This window comes from Ascaphus truei, chromosome 14 (genome assembly GCF_040206685.1).
Source record: "Ascaphus truei isolate aAscTru1 chromosome 14, aAscTru1.hap1, whole genome shotgun sequence".
NCBI classification, from domain to species: Eukaryota; Metazoa; Chordata; class Amphibia; order Anura; family Ascaphidae; genus Ascaphus; species Ascaphus truei.
Window position 1 is genome coordinate 2,656,194 of NC_134496.1, and position 22,924 is coordinate 2,679,117.

General features: G+C 45.3%; 1 protein-coding gene across 13 annotated transcripts in view; it reads right to left on the minus strand.

Moving 5' to 3' along the window:
* KIF1A (kinesin family member 1A) overlaps positions 1 to 22,924 on the minus strand; it is a 376,457-nt gene that overhangs the window by 124,102 nt on the left and 229,431 nt on the right. For 5 of the 13 annotated variants that reach the window (XM_075569527.1, XM_075569528.1, XM_075569523.1 and 2 more), the window contains exons 22-30: positions 22,566 to 22,659; positions 20,549 to 20,697; positions 19,390 to 19,568; positions 18,259 to 18,396; positions 15,616 to 15,831; positions 12,273 to 12,391; positions 8,843 to 8,928; positions 8,295 to 8,430; positions 6,388 to 6,565 (exon numbers count right to left, since the gene is read on the minus strand). In XM_075569527.1, coding sequence (XP_075425642.1) covers positions 6,388 to 6,565; positions 8,295 to 8,430; positions 8,843 to 8,928; positions 12,273 to 12,391; positions 15,616 to 15,831; positions 18,259 to 18,396; positions 19,390 to 19,568; positions 20,549 to 20,697; positions 22,566 to 22,659 — 1,295 coding nt within the window. The remainder of the gene's footprint in view (positions 1 to 6,387; positions 6,566 to 8,294; positions 8,431 to 8,842; positions 8,929 to 12,272; positions 12,392 to 15,615; positions 15,832 to 18,258; positions 18,397 to 19,389; positions 19,569 to 20,548; positions 20,698 to 22,565; positions 22,660 to 22,924) is intronic. The other 8 variants (XM_075569531.1, XM_075569535.1, XM_075569534.1 and 5 more) reach the window with 4 other exon arrangements.

Below are 22,924 nucleotides of genomic sequence, written 5' to 3' on the forward strand. Positions count from 1 at the left end.
AGCGTGTGTGTGTGCGCATGTCGCAAGTTTCATCATTGTCAAACAAACAAATAAAATACCAATGCTCTACTAATAGTCCCAATAATGTAAATTGTATTGAAGAAAGGTCAGAGCTCTTTATCTTCTAAGGGTTGGGTTCATCAGCTCTTCAAGGTTCTTCCAGGGAACCTCCAAATACTTTAAAAGAAAAGAAGACAAGCATGACATTCTTAGAAAAATGCACAATATGTAGTATTGGGCCATAAGCCCCAAATTCTTACTTACAGGTTATGTAATTAAAGTTCAGCATCAGAGGGTGACAAGAATATGATTTGATATAGTCACCCCAGTGTTGGCCAACTTCCCTGTCATAGTGCAAATCCGTGGGACACAACTTATTGGTATCAGTAGCTGTGGGGCACGTTGTGATATCCAGCTGTTTCTCTGCGATGATCACTCGTCAGGGGCAGCCCATTGGATTCCGCGTCTATGGAGCACTGCAGCCACCGGCAACAGCCTGATCTCCCGGCCCTCCGATCCGCTCGTGTATTTCCGGGTCCTTACACCCAACGCTGATGTCTGATGTCAACGGTATCACTACTGGCCGCTTGCCAGAAGTCCTTGTCAAGACCATCTGAATGAATGAACAGTGCCACCTAGCGAACCCTACGCGTTTCACTCATTGAAAAAGCTTCATCAGGAATGAGCGAAACGCGTAAGGGTCGCTAGGTGGCACTGTTCATTCATTCACACTTTTCTGGCAATCGGCCAGTAGTGACGCCGTTGAAATCCCTGTTGGGCGTGAGGACCTGGAAATACACAAGCCGATCAGAGCGCCGGGAGATCAGGCTGTTGCCGGCAGCTGCAGTTCTCCATAGATGCGGAATCCAACGGCTGCACCTGACGAGTGATCATCGCAGAGAAACTGCTGGACACCACAACGTGGCCCACAGCTACCGGTACCAATGAGTTGTGTCCCACGGATTTGCACTGTGACGGGAAGTTGTCCAACACTGGGGTGACTATATCAAATCATATTCATTTCACCCTCTGATGCTGCACTTTAATTACTTAACCTGTAAGCTTGTGGCCCAATACTACATATTTTGCATTTTTCTAAGAAGGTCATGCTTGTCTTCTTTTCGTTTTTTGTAAGTTTCACCATTGTTTATTATTTATTTTATTTATAAAAATATTTTACCAGGAAGTAATACATTGAGAGTTACCTCTCGTTTTCAAGTATGTCCTGGGCACAGAGTTAAGACAAATAATACATGGTTACAAATACAGTTACATAAATGAACAGGGTATACATTATATACAAGACATTGCATGCACAGTTAAAGAAAATATATATTATGGGCGTATGAAACAGTTACAGACCAGATTAAAATGTGAGGCAGCCTTAGATTTGAAAGAACTTAAACTGGTGGTGGATGTGAGAGCCTCTGGTAGGTTGTTCCAGTTTTGGGGTGCACGGTAGGAGAAGGTGGAACGGCCGGATTCTTTGTTGAGCCTTGGGGCCATGAACAGTCTTTTGGAGTCTGATCTCAGGTGATAAGTGCTGCACGTGGTAGGGGTGAGGAGCTTGTTCAGATAGCTGGGTAAGTCCCCTGAGGAAGTGACGTCAGTCACGAAACGCGTAGGGTCAGAGGTCACGGCGCCTTGGAGAAGCACTGGTTGTGAGAAGTGTCAATCAAGTGAAGCAGGAAGCAGCGTCATTAAGATATCGCGAGAGTGGCTGCTGTGCTTGCTGGCAGGAGAGTGTGGAAAAAACAAAAAGACAGGGCGCACAACGCACATAGTGAAGCACAATTAAAAGATAATTTTACTAAAAAATGAAAGGTTCTGCGTACATCATTATAATGAAAATCACGATGTCATGACACTCTCCTTCTCACATGGAGCAGGGGAGAGAGCGCATCGGCGAACAACACACAGGGCAGGCAGGGTAGCAATAGTAAACACCCGTACCGACAGGCAGTGAGGCAGTGGACCGGGAGGCACAAGCCAAGAATATACTTGACAAACAATATGGTCAGATAGATGAACAATCCAACAATCCAACTAGTTTCATAACACACGGTTCCTTCATCAGGGATACATCAGAAGGTGCACCACGGGTCTGAGCGGCGTGCTGTCGGAGCTGCATTGCTGTAGGACTGACGGAGGATTCTGAGCCTCATAACGGGACTTTTACACGGGACTCTTCACCGGTCCCCAACATCTGGTTACCCTGACTGAAGGTCTCACGGAAGCTGCTGCCTTGGATGTGGTCTGCTGGTATCCAGTGCCTCGCGTCCGTTCCAGTGGAGAGCTGTGATAATTTCTTCCGTGTGGTAACCCCACTAACCCACTGCTTGATTTTCATTATAATGATGTACGCAGAACCTTTAATTTTTTAGTAAAATTATCTTTTAATTGTGCTTCACTATGTGCGTTGTGCGCCCTGTCTTTTTGTATTTTCTATAGCCCTTGGGGTGTCGAGTCACCCCTCAAGAAAGGCTGCAGACGTCACAGTGTTATTTCCCACAAGGTCAATTTATTGTTTATTTAAACTTTCACTTGCACTGTTTCTATATACAGTGTTGAATCATGTTTTAGCTGCGCACTTTCACCCTTTTGTCCACTTCACAGGAGAGTGTGGAGTTCCCCTACTCGGCGTCCATCTTGGAGAGTGTTCCAAAGCTAGAGGGAAAGAAACTACACATTGGGGAGCCCGTGAGGACCCTCGCTGCTGCCGACGTCTGCCCCACTTGGTTACACATGCTTGTTTATTTCAGTCCTGCTGTAAGTAGGGTTTTGGGTTTTAACCCCTTGATGACCCGCTGCAGCAGGCTCCATTTGTTTTATTAAATAGTTATTTTACTTTCAGCTTGCTTGTTTTATGTATGTCTCTTGTTAAGTGTTTTATGTTGTTTGTCCCATTTTAACATTACGTATTACACTATTATTTATTTTTGTTTCTGTCCCTATGTCACGGACCCCCAGATTGGAGATCTTCCAGTGATTGGACCATTTGGATTTTCTTCTCTTCCATCTGTTTGGACTCTATTAGGGACTTTGGACTGTTTTTTGGGCGCTGGTCTGTATATGTTCTTTGTGTTTTCTCTGGTGTTGTTCTGCTAGTATTCCTGGCTGCCCTGTACATATTGTGTTATTATTGTTAGTATTTTATTTAATTGTTTATAGCGCCTAAGCACTTTCTTTTGTGTTAGCTGTACCATGAAGAATTTAAAGGCAAGATAGGAAAGGTGAACTTTGCGTCTAGACTCTAGTGATGACCAATCTAGTTCTTTGAGCATTTCGCAGTGATGTGTGTTGTAGTTGCATTGGAGAACAAAATGACAAATTGAATTGTAGAGGGTGTCAAGTTTGCCAGGGTGGGTTTGAGGTGCCGAGCCATATACTATGTCTCCATAGTCAATAATTGGCATTAGCATCTGCTGTGCGATACGCTTTCTGACCAGGAGACCTAGGGAGGATTTGTTCCTGCAAAGTACCCCTAGTTTGGCATAGGTCTTGGTTGTCAGGGTATCAATGTGCATTCCGAATATTAAGTGGGAGTCAAACCATAAGCCCAGGTATTTAAAACTAGTGACAGGGGTTAGGGTGGTGTTAGCGTTGGTTCTAATCAGTAGCTCAGTCGCTGGAAGCTTTAAAAATTTAGTCTTGGTCCCAAATACCATTGTTACAGTCTTGTCAGTGTTTAAAAACAGTTTGTTTTGGGAAATCCAGTTTTCGAGTCTCAAAAAGTCAGACTGAAGTATGCGTTGAAGGTCAGAGAGGCTATGGCTGTGTGCATATAGGATTGTGTCGTCTGCATACATGTGTATTGAGGCTTCCTTACAAGCTGTGGGAAGATCATGAATGAACACTGAGAAGAGTAGGGGCCCCAGAACAGAGCCTTGTGGGACACCACAGGTGATATCCAGGGGGTTGGAGTTAGAGCCTGAGATGGACACATGTTGGGATCTTCCTGATAGGTAGGACTGAAACCAGTTTAAAGTATGCTTCCCTATTCCAGAGCTCTGGAGTTTGTTAAGCAGGATAGCATGATCAACAGTATCAAAAGCCTTTGCAAAATCTAGGAATACTGCACCAGTGAGTTGTCCCCGTTCCATTCCACACTGGATTTCATTGCAAACTTTTAGCAGGGTAGTTACGGTGGAGTGTTTGGGACGAAAGCCAGATTGGAATTGGCTAGGGAAATTTGTCTTGGTATAGAAATCGCTTAATTGGAGTGGACACATTTTTCCATGACTTTGGATAGTATTGGGATAAGAGAGATTGGCCTGTAGTTTGAGACAGTGTTTTTGTCCCCACTTTTGAAGATTGGGACAACTCTAGCAGTTTTCCAGGTCTTAGGGATATGGCCTGCAGACAGGATAGAGTTGACTATGGAAGCAATTGGTTTGGCAATGGCTGGGGCACCAAGTCGTAGGAACCTAGATTGTGCCAGTATTTTTGGAGCAACCACCTGGCAACTGTATCTCCAGCCCCAATACAGCTACTAAACCTTTAAACTACACTCTTGTTGCATAAATGACATTTCTTATCACCTGTGTCCATTTACACACAGGCACTAAGAATGTGGTAAGTCCAACTTATAATAACAACTTTATTTATATAGCGCTTTTCTCCATTGGGACTCAAAGCCCTTCACAGTTACCAAAAGGAAAAAACATGGTTATAAAAGACCAAACACAAGGAAAGATACAATACAGGATGGGACGGTACTGTAGCTATTAAATACCGGACAGGTTGTGGTTCATTAATTAAATGCCTGGGTTAAGCAGGTACTTTAGGTCCTGAGTCTGTTTGTATAGATTCCCAGAGTGGGGGTCTCTCGGGCTGTACGACACAGACTGTTCCAAACAGTGGGAGCCGCGTGGCTAAAAGTTTGGGCCCCAAAGGAAGTCACCGAGATTCTGGGAACTGTTAGGAGTCGTTCACCTACATGTCAAAGTGAGTGAATGGGTGTGTAGGAAACTAGAAGCTCTTTAAGATAGCTGGGACCCTGGTCATGTAGTACGTTGAATGTCAATAAGCCAATCTTGAAATAAATTATTCTTTAATTAGATAAATATTTTTAATTTTTAGTCAACAGAAGAAGAAAAGCAACAGAGCTCTTAGCTCTCTTCGGGCATACATTCCCAGTGATGACAATCACTGAAACTCGTGCATGGAAATTATCTACAATTGCCCTATTTTGGCAACAGGCATTATCCACATCTACTGTAGGGCCACATTTACTAAGAATTGCTTCTGGGCTGGCGACACCTTACGCTCATTGACTTTAATGGGAAAAGCCATATTTACTAAGCAATGCTGGAAGGTATCTTATGAATTAGCACTTCTTAGTAAATATGGCACATTGCCCTTGTAATCTTAACCCCTTCGCTGCCAGAGGGGCCAGAAAACATTGCTCCCGCCTCTGGTACTGAAAGGTTTGAGTAAGTTGCCATATCTCGCTGCAGGTAAAGCTACAATAAGGTACAAGGTAAAGCTACAGGTAAAAACCCCACAAAGAAATTGTGAAAACAATAGGATTAACAGTATTACTAATTAAAATAATGTGCCGCTACCAGGGATCTGATCATCTCATCTGCAAACACACACCAATGAAGAGGGAGGGGATCCGAACAATATGGAGCGGGTAAGATCCAAAAATATCATCTTGAATCTCAAACAGTGATAATGTTCCCCAATTAACAGTGATACTCTTCCCCAATTAACAGTGATACTCTTCCCCGATTAACAGTGATACTGTTCCCCAATTAACAGTGATACTCTTCCCCAATTTACAGTGATACTGTTCCCCAATTAACAGTGATACTCTTCCCCGATTAACAGTGATACTCTTCCCCGATTTACAGTGATACTGTTCCCCGATTTACAGTGATACTGCTCCCCGATTTACAGTGATACTGTTCCCCGATTTAGAGTGATACTGTTTCCCGATTTACAGTGATACCGTTCCCTGATTTACAGTGATACTGTTCCCCGATTTACAGTGATACTGTTTCCCGATTTACAGTGATACTGTTTCCCGATTTACAGTGATACTGTTCCCCGATTTACAGTGATACTGTTCCCCGATTTAGAGTGATACTGTTCCCCGATTTACAGTGATACTGTTTCCCGATTTACAGTGAAACTGTTTCCCGATTTACAGTGATACTGTTCCCTGATTTACAGTGATACTGTTTATGATTAAAGATATATTTGGATCTTGAGTGCTCCACATTACCTGGATTTTCCTTAGGGTTTTTTCTGGATGTGGTTATGTCCCTGCAGGTGTCACAAATTGGATGGTGAGGCACCATGTACATGTGAGCTATATGGAATTGGCAGTGTACACAGCTAATACAATAGACAAAATGTTTTATTTATTAATTAACTTACTTGAACTGGCAGAATATGTCAGCGTATTCGGGGGGGATGCTGGACGCCTGCAGGACGGTCACTCTGAATGTGAACATGCTCCCCAGTTTAAGGGGGTGACATGCCCCATCTGACAGGTCCACCTGAGCTTTCACGGGACTGTCCAGGAGAGCGGCTGATGGAGCAATCAGATTGGGAACTGCAATCAATGGTAGTCATTAAGCATGAAGACAAGTACATCCGCCCCTGACAGCTAACCCTCTCCACTCTGCCCACGCATGAGCACCAACCTATTTCCAGCATAGGCCAAGTAAATACACCTAGCAAGATATATTGACATTCGATACACATCAATATCACATGTTTTCTGTTGTAATCCAGGACATGCTGAAGGTGCAATACCTGTTAGTTTGTCACAAAAAAACCTCAGGGTAATTGTCTTCCGTATTAACCTCTTCGCTGCCAGAAGAGCCCAGGGTTTAACAAATGTGATCGTCCTAAAAGCTAGAGGTACAAACTTTTCATTGTTCAGCTTGGAAGGTTTGTTTGAGACATTTCCAGAAATTTTGCAACATCTCAACGTTTTGGCTTTAGGGTTAGCAGTGTATGGGCCATTTATAATGCTTGTGTTAGGGACACGTGTAAAGAGAGCTGCAGAAATTCTTCCTGATGGTGAAAACAGAAAACTTACAAGTACTCTATATAATGAATATTATCTGACATTATTTCCTCTATGTAGAAAACTAAAGAAGGATATCAGGTTAGATTGTGTGCCGAGCACAAGAATGCCAAAATTAGTACAATATACGTGAACAAACCCTATGATGACATGTACAGATGTAGCAAGGCTTACGGTCTCCCTCTGCGGCTGAAAAAGCTTAATAAAGCCGCGGCCCTGGAGATAGCGCTGCCGCGGTTGTGCGGGGTCTTCCGGATTGTAATTCACCCACCCGCCCCCCAGCAGCAAAAATCTGCCGGCACCGGGGCAGTCGCGGTTGCGGTCCTGCGGCTTGCCCTGGTGGCGACAGTAACAAGTCTTGCTACATCTGTATAAATCCCATTCTCATTGATTGCCTTTGTAGAAACAGAAGATCATATTCCTGGCTCAATAAGCAGACGTGCTAAACCTTTCTACGGTCAGATGTACAACTACAAAAAACATCAGATCAAATGGAGATATGGATTGTGTCGGACTGGAGCATTGTTCCAAGAATTGGTGAAAATTGCATGATTTTTGACTGCTGAATTTTGGGTCAATGTATTAAGGTGCTTTGCTCCAGTTTTTGCTTTACTTGCGTCAGTGAGCATTTTGGAGAGTGGTTATAGGAGGAATTAAGGGAGAAAGTTAGAGCAATATTTAATTTATAACGATGGGTCAGCAACGCATCAGTATCTGGTCCAGTTCTCCTTTCTCTGAACATATTATAAATCCCCCAGGTCTATGATGGCATTGACCTCTGTTCCTGAGAGGCCTGCACCAAATATATGACATTTCATACATATGTCCATGGTGAAAATTGACGCAGTTGAACATTTTTTGCTCTGATTGCTCTGTGGTTTGGACAAAATTGTGCCATCTTCTTATATATCCCACAATATGTTTCGGGTCCCTGATTTATTGGTGATTTTTAAAAAAATGTTTTTATTTTTTTGGAAATTGAAGAATTACTTTAGGAATAGTCAATTCTAAACTAAATTTCGAAGAAGGTAATCTTGCTGGGCATATCTTCACAAAGTGATAAGTGCCTTTGAAAATGGAAAAATTAACCTAGTTTAAGTTTGATTGATTAGCTCATATCTACAGTACTACCACTATATTGCTGACAGTATTGGCACTGAAAAAGTCATTCCCCTCTACCCACAGTCCCCCTTTCCAGTTTCCTCTGTTGTCTTCCTCATTGTCCAGTGTTTGCACCTGTCCCACTCACCTGCACAGGTATTGTTGTTGACCTCATCAGCAGAGGGGCCAGAATCAGGGTTCTGTCCCTGTCCCCCCTCGACAATGCGAAGCTCTTCCTGCGAAGTGCCCGATCGTGTCATCCCAGGGCAGGATTCAGCCTGGAACTGCCCACAATGGGGCAACAAAGACGTAAGAGATGTCCCTAGGGATGCTGAACTAGAAACCACACCTACCCCACCCAAACCACCCAATAACCCAATCTACTCATTGTGAGAGAGACAGAAAATCGGAATCTATGATGGAAGTGACATGCAGAGGCATGGAGCAGAAGGGAGAGATGGAACTGAATTGGGAAATAAGGGTATTAATAAAATGAAGAGTGCTCCTCCTGTGAGGACAAGTAGAAGGTGGAACACATACTGTACTACAGGATTAAGAAGGAAGACAAAATATGCAGGATGGATAGGATGTGCGAGTAGAACAGGAAGCAGAGAAATGGACACAATAGAAGTTGGAATTGGGGGCAGAATTCAGGAGCTGTACAGATCGGTGGCTTATTTTCGAAAGACTCCTCACCTTTTGGAACTGTTGGTCGTCAAAGGAGATTTTGGCTGTTCCAGACTGTCGAACCCCAGAGCCGTAATCAGGAGCTTCCTCATCAGCTACAAACAGACATTATTAAACCACCCCGACTCAAACACAAATGTAATCCCCTCTCCAAAAGAAAACCAAAAGGTAAAAGTAGCTCAAGTTTCTTTCTGCTATAGTTCCCAGAACTCCAAGGCTGCCTACCAGCAGGCACAATTTCATACACTGTAGTTTATTAAAGCTAATTAAAATAACAAACTGGTTTACTGGCTATGCACTTGTTTATCGCAGGCTGTGCTGAAAAGCAGTGTAATACAGAAAGCAAAAGCTTATACTGTAGGGATCCGTGTTAAAATCTAATATTTTATTTTTCCAATATTAGTCATTTATACGGTACAATATTTGAATTTATAAAGCGCAATCTCTCCAGAGTGTAAACAGCATAAAAGATAAATATAACACAGCAATGTGGTATAATATTGTATCAACAGAACAAAAGTTCTGAAACTAGTGCTGTCTATAACGTTATATGTGTTTGTACATTGTCAGATGGAACCTGCTGTTAATAAAGTTTGGTGAACTGGCGTTGTGAACTTTTAACAATGTAATTTTATTGGTTACGATGACACAGTGATGGTATTTAAAGAAGAGATGTTAGATTGCCTTTAGGGAACCCCTGATGAAGCCTATAGTTCGGCGAAACGCATAGGGCAGTGGGAAGTTTGTTTGGGACCCTGAGGACACAGTACCAGGAGCGGAAGCTGTTAGGAGCCCTTTGATCCTGGAAGTGTAGCCACGAGAAGATGTGCGGTGTACAAGCTCGATCGGTTGGAACATCTTTGAGGCAACAGCACAGTACGGGTGAACCAGGCAGCAGTGACAGATTTTGTATATGCTTGTTTGGAAGTGTATTTTATCTTTTTGGATTATAATTATCGAAGTAAACAGTATATACCATGTTCTCTCTTCTCTATTTACTTATTTGTGGACTAAATAAGGAAAAAGATCTACCTGATATTGATGAGCCTGACTATCACATTGTAAATGTGATTAGAACACGAGACACTTGTATTCTGTTTATACAATATTACACTATATTGCTGTATTATATTTATATTTTCTATACACCCTGGAGAGATTACGCCTTAGGCTGCGTCCATGGTTATTGCGACAGAGTGCCGTAGCGCGCGATGAAATTGATGTGCCTCCATGAGGCTGTCTTTAGAGCATGCGACCACGCGTGTGACCAGAGGCGCCGGTGCTCGCAATGCGCGAGGAAACAAATAAATTTGATTCCTCGCACGACGACCGAATCACGTGAGCGGTTCGCCCAATGAAGGCAAACCAGCTCCGTGACGTCACGGCCACAACACCCCCCGCCCACCCTCCTTGTCCCGTCCAACTACAGGGCACATATTGCTGGAGCTGAGCCAAGCGTGAAGCCCCTCGCACGGTCACGCGTGCACGGACCCGTCATGGACCCAGCCTTCTAAATCCAGGAGTGGTTTATCAGAACATACAGGAATTCCTGTGTAACAAGAGCTGCATCTACACTAAGGCATCGTTTATAGTTGCGGCATCAGTGCATGCGACTGCGTGATGTCACTCGCGCATTGCACGCACGCGAAACCTGCACTGCCGGCTGGAGGCATCTGGAGGTGACAAGGTGGCATGGCAGAGGCATGGCTGTGATGTCACATGAGCGGTTCACCTTTGTTGGCTGAACTGCTCACGTGACACGGGCATCGCGCGGCAATAACAATTTTAAAAGTCTATTAAAAATTTGCGCGCTTGGACGCGTCGGTCTCTCGCACTATGTGCGCGCTCAGTGGACAACCTGAATTTGTTTTGCCGGCGCACGCGCGCCACCACTACAATCATGGCCTAAGGGTTATATTAAGCTACAGATTATATTTTTTACCAAGACTTTAAATGCTGCACTAAGTGGGTTTTGTTTCAGCTTTTTGTCTTTTGCATCATTTGTACCATTTGCATGAATTGATTCTCCTTCTTCCCATTTTGTTCCAAGTAACTTTAAAAAAAAACACATCAATAACATTTAGGTGACAATAAATAATTAAGGGGGATTTTTACTAAGTGCTGCTCTGCCATACCCACCTTCTGACACCAAAAGACCCTTTACATCCCTTTCACTTCAAGGTGTTATATAGAATTGCATCGCTTAGTAAATGTGAACGCAAATGTCTATTTTTTATTACAGTCTAATTATAAAATGTACTTTAGTTTCATTTAAAATATATAAATACGGAATAAAAGTATAATAAGTGGGACTCCAGGGTCACTATTCTAGTAGCTCCGAAGTAGTCATTGCCAAACCGCACAGTTTGGTATGTTCAGAAGTAGCGGAATGAGATTTGAGAACAAACCCTATTCTCTATTGGAAAGCGCTTCTTCTAAACCGCTTCTAAAAAAAATGACAAACCGTGTGGTATCACCGCCACAGCGCCCGGATCGTACTTATTCTGGAAGCGGAATGACCTCGGTGGTGCCAACTCCACCCCCAGTCTGACTTATGGTCTGACTTTTGCTCTCAGCCAAACCCATATTTCGGGCTCTGCATTCATCTCGCATTACCAGTCTCACCACCGTGAGGAAAATGTGAGCTTTTAGAAGGGTTTTGCATAACGGAGCTAATTGAATAACAGTTTTAGTTAAAAAAAACGGAGGTGGAAACTTTTTTGACAAACCGATGGGATTGGCAGAGCCGGAGGGAAGACACGGATTGGACATGTGAGAAGAGCTTACAGAATAGCAAAGCATTTCAATCCGCTTCTAACAGGCACTTTAGAAGCGCTTTGTAACACTTCAGACTACGCCCAGTGTAGCTCCGTGGCTAGCACTATACACCTGATACATAAAGCTTTGCCCCCTGCAGACGCACTTACCAGTAATACCTACTGGATCTGTATGTTCCTCGTACCAATTAGATTGTAAGCTCTTCGGAGCAGGGACTCCTTTTCCTAAATGTTACTTTTATGTCTGAAGCACTTATTCCCATCATGTGTTATTTATATTATTTTTGATTTATATGATTACCACATGTATTACTACTGTGAAGCGCTATGTACATTAATGGCGCTATATAAATAAAGACATATACAGACATAATAGGTCCCTAGGACTGCAAGCATCTGTGTGACACATTCATCAAGTGCTGGTACGAGTTATCACACCTGTTTCAGTGTTAACGCATATTCGTTAATGGGAGTTAACGTCAGAATGGGCGCGAGAGCCCGTAACTGCACTTGATGAATGTGCCCCTGTATGCTGTGCTCACTGTAATAAGAGTATACACAGGCATTGAAGTGCAGTCTTATATAGAGAGTGCTTTAAAGCAACCAGGTGCTCAGAGGTGTAATAAAGAACTTATTTAATTCAAGTTGAAGCTCAGTCTTACCTGATATGGCCTGAACGGCCACGCGCAGGAATCCCTTCACCTCCCCCTTTTCACTGACAATAGCGACTCGATGAACCAGAGGCACAGAGTACAGCAAGTTACTCAGGTACACAAAGGCCCTGCAGGGGGAACAGAGAGGAAAGGAGAAAGCAGAAGCAAAGAAAGCGGTGAAAGAGAAGATGGAGAAGATAAAGTGATGAGATGTTAGAAGGGGAAAAGGAGAGCGAGAAGATGGAAAGAGAAAGAAGCGGAGGAGGCAAAAAATGGGACATGTTACCAGTGAGCAGAGAGGAAGAGAAAGAATGAGGAGGAAAAAAGAAGGGAAGAAAAGAAGGAAGGGAGATATTTGAAAGAGGAATGAAGAAGATGTGATGTATGGGGTAAGTAAAGGGTAGGATCCGGGAGAAAGAAAGAGGGAGACGGTTTGGGGAAAGGAGGGGAAAGAGAGAGAAAAGAGGTCAGGACACACACAGTGATTATCTGGTTGGAGGGACACAGCTCACACCACAACAAGAGCTGCTAAGCCAAAGAAAACGTACTGGGGGTGGACAGCCAGGGGCAGCTAAGGAGCGGTCGGGGCAGCCACAGCAGGGAATGAGGTCAAATGGAATGGAGAGAAGGAGACTGCGTGATGGACAGTGAGGAAGAGATGGAGGGACCGTGAGGACGAGGGAGAATCGGAGGCAGTGAGGAGGGGAGCAGCGGGACCCCTGTATTCTGTGGGGAACGGGCCAGCAGCAGAGCAAAAAGGTGTATGGGTGTGCGTGTGCCGGCCAAAACCTGGAACAAACCAAATGAAAATAGAACAAGGCAGAAAGAAACAGAGAGATACGAGAAGGAGCCAGCTCTTTCATTCCACTGCACGGTGGAGGTGAATCCCCATGACTCCCACCAAACAATGCAGCTATCATTTTGGTTGTCCTCTGCTGAACCCTTTAAGTTTTTTCAATGTACTCTAATTACACCTAGATCTACTAAACAGTGCTAAGCCACAGCACATCTTAAGGCTCGTTTAGTAAACCTGGGCCACAGAGTGTGACTCATTAAAGTGAGACAGTGCCGATTAGGCACGGGGACTCCCATTGACTTGCCCGATCTGCACTTTTGCACTTTATTGAATAAACCTCAGTGTATTTAACAGCCACACCTAGACCCAATGAGGCTGATTTATCAAAGTCCCCCGGTTGCAAAACTGGTGCAAAATACTGCACCATATTTATCTATTTGTTTTAATGGGAATGTTTTTCCTTGAATTATAGCAAAATGTATGCACCATGTTTACACCTGGGAAATGTTGATACATAACTCCCAATGAGGATCATGTATCCAGTTTTCCTGGTGCATTACGTGTGTAAAAAATAGCTCAAAAGAAATAGAAATGTAAAGTAATGGCCTCTTAAACTTTTTACCAGGTAAACCATTCCTGGATTCATTCTGTCACCTCTCCACCAGCCAAATATTTCAGACTTCTATGTGGTGGAAGCAAAGTGTTTTACACTAGTTCAGGCGTCTGCAACCTGCGGTTCACCACGACACCATTTGACGTCGCAGAGCAATGATGACTGAAATATGCAAGAGGAGATGCTGGGAGGAGCAGATATCACCAGATGATGCCACCGGAGAAGGTAAGAGCCGAGGCCGAGCCCCTGCACCGAGCCCCGCAAAACATCCCAGCTGGCCCTCTAAGTGCACCATATGATAATGAACCATGATGATCTTCACATCTTATTAAATTATACCAACGTTGATAATATACCAGCAAGTGAAAATGCAAAACTGGGACTCGATAATTGTATTACTGCTGACCTGAAGTTATCTGGGAGGTGTGACAGAGTCTTAAACCGTAGGTTAGGGAGAGGATACAGTATGCAGGCTTTCCAGCATGCGGGAGGTTAAAGTCCTCTAGCTAAGCAATCTGCAGGTTCACCTCATTAATTCAGACTGAACTCCTCATTGCAAGGGGTTTAAAAGGCAGTCAGCAGCCTGCCAGATCAGACTCTTTCAAATGAGCAAATTTACAGAATCACATTATATCAATCATGTTTCTGCTTTGTGAACGCTCACATAATCAGGATAGATGGATAGTGTTTGCTTTTACAGTATGCCGTCCTAACTCATAAAAGAGTGTGAGTAAGGCAGGCAAAAGTGCTGCCTCTGACATAGCCCTGCCCATCAGATAATGGCCCATAAGCGATGCTAAAACATACTGCAAGACATCTTCATGTATATACAAGTCTGACAGCACATCTACATGGGAACTGTGTGTGTTTCATTGGTGCACAGGGACAAGGACCCCCCCAAGGGGTCCAAATACATGAATATATAACTATTAGACATCTTCAATTCACTTGAACTGACCGTGAGATGTCTTCCAGCTCCAGAAGGTGTCTTAATGGAAAAGAACCGCTTAGGAAATATGGGCTATTGTCTCTACCATCACTATAAAAAAATAAATACAAGCTGCATTCTTTGAAGGGCTTCACTAATTTAGCTTCCTTCTCCCAATATAGAGACAAAAGTACTTGTACCATCTGACTGACTACAAAGACAATCCAACCTTACATACCGCGTCAAGAGGAATGCCACCACATAGGAGAGATGGAAGCTTACCTCTTCTTAACCCCTTGGCCTCTGTAGGGGCCTGCAATGCTTTGAACAACCATGAGCTCTCAATACGTTGTCTCATCGTCACTCCAGTCTACATAATACAATGGTCCATATTTACTAAGCCGTGCTACTCCATAAGACACCTTACAGCAGGCTTAATAAATAGTAATTTACAGCCCATTCAAGTGTCTTTTGTCCCAGAAGGTCCCTTAAGGGCTAGCACTTTATACAGTAGTTAATATAGCCCAAGAGATGTTACAGTAAATTGCACTGTCCAGCCACTTATTCACCATGGTGACAGGCACAGGAAAGACCGCGGCTGCTGAAGAACCTCTGCGGATATCTGTCAACCACCACTCTTGCATGCCAAAGTCATGCCCAGCAAGGCATTGTGGGGCACAACATCAGGAAGCAGAGCGGTGATTGATAGCTCTGCTCCCAAAGATGTCCTTCAGCAGCCATGGCCTTTCTGCAACATACCCGCTGATTTCCCCTCGTCCCAAGCAAATTTTTCGAGCCCTGACTATGTCCATGGAGTACATCTCTATTGAATGTAGTCCTTTCACTGCTGGAGTTGTTGGTGATGCATTTTGCCAGTGAAGAGGTTGAGCCATTTAATAGCCCCTACCTTACTATCTAACCCTGTGCTTTCTCCCTCCAGTGCTGCCACTGTGAAGGGAGGAGCGTTGCCATGAAAGAGCTGGTTCCCAGCATACTCTGGGCAGACCTGACGAACCTTCCCACTACACTGAACAGGGGGGAGCGGTCGTGAAACGGGTCGGATCTGCCCGCACAGCAGGGATACTCCTGGGGTCCATCTTCTGCTTCCTCCTCATCCTCCTCTTCAAGCTGGAGGGCCGGCTCCAGGCCCTCGGAGCCAGAGCTCGAGAGGGTGGGGGAGGGGGTTATTTCGGCCATGCTCTCGCTCATGCATGTGGTGAATAGGGGCGAGCTGAGATCAGAAAGTGGGGAGGAGGGCAAGTTAGTACAAGACAGGACTGGTTAATCCACACCAGGGCCGGAGAAACCCAGAGGAGTTCAGGGAGTGGGCAACAAATCAAGAAATGGCTATGGAGGATGGGGGAGGGGGGACAGGGTTGTAAAAATAGAGGAGAAGAGTATGAGTAGAAAGAGATAGAGGAGAGAAGGGAGAGGTGGGTATTTTGCCCCAACAGAAAGCAATGTATTCTCTGTGGAGTCCCCTCCGACCTCACAGAAAGGTTCCATGCTCATTGCTGGAGCGGCAGTCAGTACGTTACTGCTACTTCCACTCTCATCTTTTTAGCTATAGTGAGGTAAGGTAACCCTACAGGGGCTGGTTAAAATGCCCTGTTGTGAGCACATTCACGTCTCAGACAGGTCTGCCCCCTGCCTTTCCCCATTACCTCTTAGCATACAGAGTGCGCCCACTGCAGCCAGGGATTCTGGGTAATGGCATGCAAATGAGCACAGACATGAAGCAAAAAGGGACACACCGAGTGCTCATTTGCATGTCACTACCCAGAATACCTGGCTGCAGTGGAAGCATTGTATGCTAAGACAGGGGTGCGCGAGATCTTCTGCGGGGGGCGCTGGGTTTACAGAGGCCCGCGCGCTTACCAAAGGCACTTAAATTAAATGCCAGGGGAGCGGCGAAGGCCTCTGTAAACTGCACCTTCGCTCAAACGGCTTCTGGAGACGGGCTGCAAAATGACGCCATGGGGTCACGTGACGCCACGTTGCCATAGCAACGTGACGACGTCAAAACGCTGGAGCAAAGGTAAGGAGGGGGGGCGCGAGGGGGGAGAACCGCAGGGGGGCACAGGGGAAAAGATTGCGCACCCCTGTGCCAAGAGATAATGGGGAAAGGCAGCGTTGCAGACCTGTCTGACTTAAATGTGCTCACAAGTGATATTTTTATTTGCTGTACACTGTATGGTAACGGCTTGTGTCACTTTTTTTTACTCACCAGAACTTTTGGGTGGGTCTGCTTACAGGGGCTTAGAGTTAATAATGAGGATAACACATGGGCATAGCTACAGTATTACTGGCATGGAAGGACTTCAAGCATCAATCCATCCCAAAAAACTAAAATTAAGTCATATCAAACTGCTTGTTGACATTGTTCTAATCTATTCCTTGCCATTTTGTTTTTTCCCACTGGCCTAAGCTGTTACCATGGTAACCCCTGTTTCAATCTATATGGATAGCAGCGGCCATTTTATCCTCCCAGGGAGTCTCCTGAATACAACTACAGAATTTAAAAAGCACTTCACGGATAAATACAGCATCAAAATGGCTTTACAGATGTAAGAAAGGAAAGAGAACATCTTTGTTTTAATGATGTCTAGGGTTGATTGCTGCTTTAAATAGCTGTGCCATATAAGCATCAATAGGCTCACAACTGCAAAACCAGATAAGACGTGCTATAGCCAGGGCATGTTACCGAAAAGAGACATTTAAAGAGGGAATCTATGCCGGGTTTTTTTCAATAATTTTTTCAAATACAGAATTGAAGCCGGGGGTCTCCAGAGCCGAGAGCTGAACTGCATTAATTTCAGCTCCGGGGACCCCCTGCTTCCGGAGATACTTACCTCAGTAGGGGGTGCTGGTAGTCGCTCCAGGGTTCACTATATGGCTGCTTTTCAAAACGTCCGGGCCCTGCGGGCCAATAGGAAGCCGCGACATCACCCGGTGCGGTTTCTCATTGGCCCATGTGACGAGGAATCTGAAAACGGCAGAGATCCCGGCACCCTATACCGAGGTAAGTTTCTCCAGAAGCAGGGGGTCCCCAGAACTGAAATTAACGGGGTCCAGTCCCAGAGACCCCCTGCTTCAATCCTGTATTTAAAAATGAAGGGGAAAAATAGTGCTTGGATTGCTCCTTTAACCTTTTGCCTTTGCAGCTTTGAGCGAGCAGCAGGAAAGTCTGCGTGCCCCTAACTCTTGCACGGGATCCTACAAGAATATTTGGGTGTGCGGTTTCATGTAAATGTGCAGGAATGGTACAGGACATATTTAAACAGCCCCTATTTGTTCACGCCCCACCAAATTATTCCAACACTCCCCCGGTGATCTCTCAGGGGGGCTCAACTCCAGTTCTCAAGCCTCCCCTCCCCCCCCCCCCAACAGGTCAGGTTTTCAGGATATCCCTGCTTCAGCACATGTGGCTTTGACTGAGCCTCTGATTGCGCCACCTGTGCTGAAGCTGGGATATCCTGAAAACCTGACCTGTTGGGGGAGGGTGGGGAGGCCTGAGGACTGGAGTTGAGCCCCCCTGATCTGTCTCATGGTATAATGAAGTTGCACAGTTGTTTCTGAGAGAATATGAGGGTGTGGGGCAAGGATTGCTGCCCCGTGCTGAAGCAGTGGCCACACAGGTGGGTGAATTGGGACTCACCTCCCCACCAAACGGAACCAAGGGAAGCGATCATAGAAAGGGTCCCCTCCGGTCACCACGTTATCGCAGTCTTCCATCAGACCAGAAGGAAGCTCAGCGGCCCGATCGTACATGTCCCGCATCATGTCCAGGCGCAGCCTGATGGGGTGGGAGAAGGAGACAAGGTCAACCTTCAGTATCACTTCCCCTGGAGCACATCAGGGCTCTAAGGGCCTTATTGTACATAGCGGCCCGTCAGGGAGTATCCGGCCACACATCCTTATTAACTTCAACAGAGCTCTACGTCCCAAAACCCTCCCGAGCGGCCCCCTCCCCAGGTGTTACCCCTAAATACTGGAAGGTCTCTATTACCTTTCTGGGGCTCTAAGCATCACAGAGAAACATAAGGCATGTCGGGGTACCGAGGCAGAGGTTGTGCAAATGTGGGGCAAAAAGATTGCTCCAAATGCAGAGAAAAAATCCTGTTAAAATCAATAGGATTTCTTCTTCAATACACAGGTAGAATGTATTACTTGTTACATAACCTTACAACTCCCCCCCATGTGTCCCCCCCCCCCCCCCGGCATATTTACAACACTAAGTGGTGCTAAGCAGTAAGTCACCTTGGCGAGTATTCAAGTTAATGGGCTCTAAAGTGCCTTATGGCTTTGGTTAGTAAATATGGCCTATAAAAAGGGTTGTATTTACCAATTGACTTGGGTAACCATATATTTATTAAGAGAATATTTCTGACATATCAAATATACAGATATAGCAGAGTTAATTTGTGTTATTCATGTATGTTATGGCTTCCCAACTCGAAGAAGACAGAGTAGGGCAGACATGCTTATCCTGTTCTAACCCCGACACTCCAATGGTCCATAAGGTGTCTCCTGAAAGGAGCCTTATGGAATAGAACTACGTAAGTATTGTACTATATGTTGTGTCATTTTGTATGTTGCGCTGGCCTTTCTGTTTTTGTAAACCATTCATGTACTGCAGGACCTTATGACTCATTCACTTGAATGAGCCATAAGGTGCCTCACCATTAAGCACCGCTTAGTATACACGGCCCTCAGCGCCTAAAGCTTTTTATCATATTAGCATCACTGTTCCCTGACTCTCTCCGTGTCTCTGCTCTTCCCCTTTCACCTCAGTTTCTCCAGGGTCCAATAGTGGGTTGCTCCATTTTTCTGGTCCTGGACCTCCACAGCCACGATGGTCCGGGGGAACGGGCGTTTCTCGCGCTCAGTGTGGGCATCGGGGGGCAGCAGGTCAGGCGGGAGTGGGGAGTACAGAGTGTCAGTCAGCAGAATGAACTGGAACTGCACCTGGGGGCACAATGATAACGGCTCGCATGAGAAGACTCATTCACGCGTATATGCTTAAGACCCCAAAAGCTTTTCCAACCTTGTAACCCCTTCCCTGACCGGAAGGCATGCAGTGAAAGGGTTAAAGGGGAACAGCTTGCACCATAGCAAAGCATGTTAAACCTCAGTTCTGTAGAATGGTACTGAGCATCTCTCTATACTTCTAGCTTCTCACAGCTGCTTCCCCTTTGAGGAACAAGATCTTACTGTAGCGTGACCCCAATATTTAAGACCAAGTCCATGACTAAACTGGCGATTCCATTTTACATTAGGAAATTAGACACAAATTGCCAAATCACCAGGAAGTTACTTATCCAAGGGATCCGAATTCTGAGTTTTCAACGCATACAGATGTGGCAAGACTGTCTGTCCGCAGCGCCTGGGACAGTGTCAGCTGCGTTGGAGCTGTGGAGGGTCCCTACTTCCGAATGGGACTTCCCTGAGAGTTAATTCTTCAATGCCGCAACCGCCGCGGTCACGTGACCATGCGTGGCAGCGGCACCGAAGAAAGTAAGTTTTGCTACATCTGTATATTAGAGCACTTGTTCCAGAAATAAGTTGTTGTGCCCTTCCCCCCCTCCCCCCCCGGCTGTATTCGGGCGTACAAAGGAAGGTGACCAAGTTTTGGATCCCCCAAACATCCCAATCAGAATACCACACAGTGGGATATAATAATTGAGTTATTGATGCATGAAAACTGCCACTCTTTCTATCTTGCACTCTTTGCTTCTTCTACCCCTCACCCTCATGCCCTTTCTCTTTCTCTGCCCTTCTTCTTTCCCACTTCCTGTATTTTATAGTATGTCCATCCTGTCACTTTGAGCCACCTCCCCCCTTCTCCACCCATTCCCCCCCCCCCCCCCCACATAAATCTTCTGGACCTCCAGGTGGTGAAACACGGTATTCAAGTCTTCTGAAAGTAACCTTATTATGATCATTACCTTCTTCTTCAGCTCCACACTGATGGCGTTGGCCTCCTTCAGAAAGATAGCGTTTCCCCAGAGCTGGTCACGCAGTGAAGTGAACTGGTACCACTTCCACTTCCGAAAAGCCCAGAGCGCCAGGTCATACTCCGGCTCTGTCCACTGGACTGCACAGAGCACAGGGTATTACTGCAGAGCATTGCAACAGAAGATCCTCACCAGCTTAAACTCTACACTTTCCTCACTTAGGGGGAGACACAAAGACCTCCAATACGAGTTACATAGTGACATCGTGACATAGTTACATAGTAGATGAGGTTGAAAAAAGACATATGTCCATCAAGCTCAACCTATGCTAAATTTAGACGACAGATACTTTATCCTATATCCGTACTTAATGTATATTGATCCAGAGGAAGGCAAACAAAAAACCCCCAGTAACATATCACCCAGTGATACCTCATAAGGGGAAAATGAATTCCTTCCTGACTCCAAGAATTGGCAATCGGATTACTCCCTGGATCAACATTCTTCCCATGTTTACTTATTTGGTATATCCCTATATACTTTCCCTTTCTAAAAAGATGACCAACCTTTTTTTGAACAAATCTATTGTATCTGCCATCACAGTCTCCATGGGTAATGAATCCCACATTGTAACTGCCCTTACTGTAAAGAACCCTTTCCTTTGTTGCTGGTGAAATCTCCATTCCTCCAACCTAAAGGGATGGCCCGAGTCCTTTGTACTGCCCTTGGTTCTTTTGAAAGCTCCTTGTACTGTCCCCGAATATCACACTGTAATCCCACTTTAACTGCCATTCAAGTCAATGGCCCTTATTCTGTAAGGTGTGATCAGCGCAGATTCATTAAAGTAAATGGAACTTTTCATTTGATAGCATGTCATCTGCGCTATCACACCTTACAGAATAACGGCCAATGTCTGTTAACCCAGGGGTTGCAGTGCGATGCCCGTTTCAGAGGTTAGTGAATCCTGGCGTAAGTAAGGTTGACAGTTTGACTAATCGAAAGGCAGAAAATGCCCCTCATTGGAAGGAGGGCGGCCCCACTCATTTGATAGCAGGAAGTCTCACCAACTCTTCCTCCACTTCACAGACCCCAAAGACTTCAATGGGACATATTTACTAAGCGACGCTATCCCAGTGCGGGAAGGTGTCTAGTGGGATTGCACCACAGTAAACATGAGCTTCTATGGAAGCTGCAAATCTCTCTAATTTGAGCACTTTAAAATGAAGTCTGCCAACTACATGTGCTCCATCCCTGCAGAGTATCACATGTGCTCCATCTCTGCAGAGTATCACATGTGCTCCATCTCTGCAGAGTATCACATGGGATCCATCTCTGCAGAGTATCACATGGGATCCATCTCTGCAGAGTATCACATGGGCTCCATCTCTGCAGAGTATCCCATGGGCTCAATCTCTCCAGAGTATCACATGGGCCCCATCTCTGCAGAGCATCACATGGGATCCATCTCTGCAGAGTATCACATTGGACTCAATCTCTGCAGAGTATCACATGGGCTCCATCTCTGCAGATTATCACATTGGGCTCCATCTCTGCAGAATATCACATTGGGCTCCATCTCTGCAGAGTATCACATGGGCTCCATCTCTGCAGAGTATCATGACCGGAGCCATTCATATGCAGAACATTGATCTGTTACCTCGTATCTAGAGACCTGTAGCTCGTTATACTTTTCAGTTCCAGACCGGTCTGTAATGCATTGTAAGGTAAGGCTACACTTATAGTGCCGGCGACGCGACGGTCAGGCGACGATCGTTGGAAAAATAAAATAGAGATGACTTCCAGCGATCGCAACCAAGCCGCTGTCCGTCACGCCGCTCCGTCGCGCTTACTATGAGCGGCGTCGTCAATGCATGTGTTTTGACGCGACGTCGTGTCGCTGTCACCGGCACTATAAGCTCAGCCTAATGCAGTGCAGGGGTTTCAGGAACAGGAGAGTTTAAGCCTTCCCATACGACCAGGTCTTGCAAACACCATTCACCCCCATTACCTTCATCCTCAGGCTCCTCCTCTTCCTCATTCGCGTCTGGATAATATCTGGAATCCATCTGTCTCTGCAGTGCTTCCAATCTGCTCTCATAGTCCTGTCAGGGAAAGACTGAGTTACTGCATCTCTTGCCATTGTCACAGTGAAACAGTGAGCTACTGTATCTCTTTACCCAGAGAGACTCGGCTATATCTAATTCCATCTCCACTGAGTTATTTCTCATCCCATTAACCAAAGCCAAGAGATGAGAGAAGAAACAAGAAAAACAAATGAAGGTATAACCAGGCCCGCCCCTCAGTTATGTGCCACCCTTAGGCAAGCACTTAAAAGGACCCCACCCTCTCCAAATCAATGTTTTCCCT